At 48.6% G+C, this 1459-nt stretch overlaps 1 protein-coding gene across 1 annotated transcript in view; it reads right to left on the bottom strand.

Moving 5' to 3' along the window:
- Window positions 1-211: 211 nt before the first annotated feature.
- The window catches only part of LOC127750892 (uncharacterized), a gene marked incomplete at its 3' end in the record, with an annotated part of 1863 nt that continues 615 nt past the window's right edge, over window positions 212-1459 (bottom strand). Inside the window, exon 2 of the mRNA XM_052273544.1 lies at window positions 212-761. Coding sequence (XP_052129504.1) covers window positions 212-761 — 550 coding nt within the window. The remainder of the gene's footprint in view (window positions 762-1459) is intronic.

Raw genomic sequence — 1459 nt, 5'->3', positions numbered from 1 at the left:
AAATGCGCGTAGAGTGCATTAAATGCGCGTAGAGTGCATTAAATGGGCATTGAATGCGTCTTAAATTCTGTAATGTGCTTTTAATGCGTCACCAATACGTGACCTTTTATGTGCATTTCAATTCGCATTGAAGCGCATTTAATGCGGTTGGCGCTACTGGGGTACACCTCCCGTCCCCTTCGTTACTTCTCTTTGCTTAAATAAAGCATACCTATGACGTCCCATGAATTTGGCACAGGTGTCTGCAGGAAACGCTTGAAGTGCCGATGGTTGGTCTCGACGTGGTTGGTCGTGGCGTGGTATTGCTTGTACACGCTGAGCCGGCTTGGGCGCACAATGCTGAGCCACTGTTCATGGTAGTACATAAGGAACGGGTACACCGCTGCGTAAAGTTGCGGCTCACGGCGCCGGAACTCATGCCACACAGCCGTGTAGCCCTCCCCTATCTGTTCGGCTGGCAAGCGCGGCAGAGCACACAATCGCCGCAGCATTGTAAGGGCATTCGCGGTGTCCCTAAATAAGTCCGTCAGGTGCATCCTGCCGACGGACTCATGCACCCTGAAGACGTGATGAAGAAGGCACCCAGAGAGCCGGAATGTGGGCAGTGTGCCAAACACACGCCGGGTGGCATTCATGAGGCCCAGTTCAAAGTCTGTCTTAAAAAGACGCCCCACCAAACCGAGGTCCCGCAGCCGTTGAAGGGCGTGAAGGTAGCTCTCCTCAGACTTCGACGACATAAGAACATATGCTACGGGCACCACCTGAAAACATTAAAGACAGACCCCCACTCTAAATTGCAATGAACAATTATATTTTTCCAAAGAAAGGTGCAATTTTAAGCACATCTTGACAGGATGCAATTTTCGTGTCTTGCAAATAGCAAATTAGCTCATGTTCATGGACAATTTCAACTTTTGCCCTTCGATCAGTTGAAAATTTGTATTTTGTAAAGGCGCTTAAAATTTCATCTAACTATGGACCCATTTGTCCGTTAAAGTGTCCATTGACATTTAGAGTGCAACACACTTCACTTACGTCTCTCTCCCTAGTAGCGCCAGTGCGGTAATGAACACGAAAATGCGCAGAAATTGTCCCACATTTCTGGCGCATTTCACACAGTAAAGTGGAAAGGACAGAATGTACACGGTGAGCGCAAATCCTTGAAGTCAAAGGACGTTTTTCGAATTTTCAAGGACCATCGGAAGGATTCAAGGATGGTCCTTCGAAAATAGCCGATTTCTTATGGAGTTTGTGAATTTCGAAGGATGGTCCTTTGAAGCTCACTCGGGGCACTTCTCAGGGGAGTGTCCCAGGGGCTCTCGCGAGCTCCCCTACCCCCGTAGCGCCGCTTTTCCAATGCGCATTAAAATGCGCAAAAAAGGTTACACATTCCTGGCGCGTTTAATGCGCATTAGTGCATTGAATGCGCATTAATGCGCATTGGCGCTTCTGGGGTAGG

The sequence above is a fragment of the Frankliniella occidentalis genome, unplaced genomic scaffold (assembly GCF_000697945.3).
Source record: "Frankliniella occidentalis isolate FOCC.00 unplaced genomic scaffold, Focc_3.1 Scaffold281, whole genome shotgun sequence".
NCBI classification, from domain to species: Eukaryota; Metazoa; Arthropoda; class Insecta; order Thysanoptera; family Thripidae; genus Frankliniella; species Frankliniella occidentalis.
Note: the sequence above shows the minus strand (reverse complement) of the source record. Positions and strands in the feature narration are given on the sequence as shown.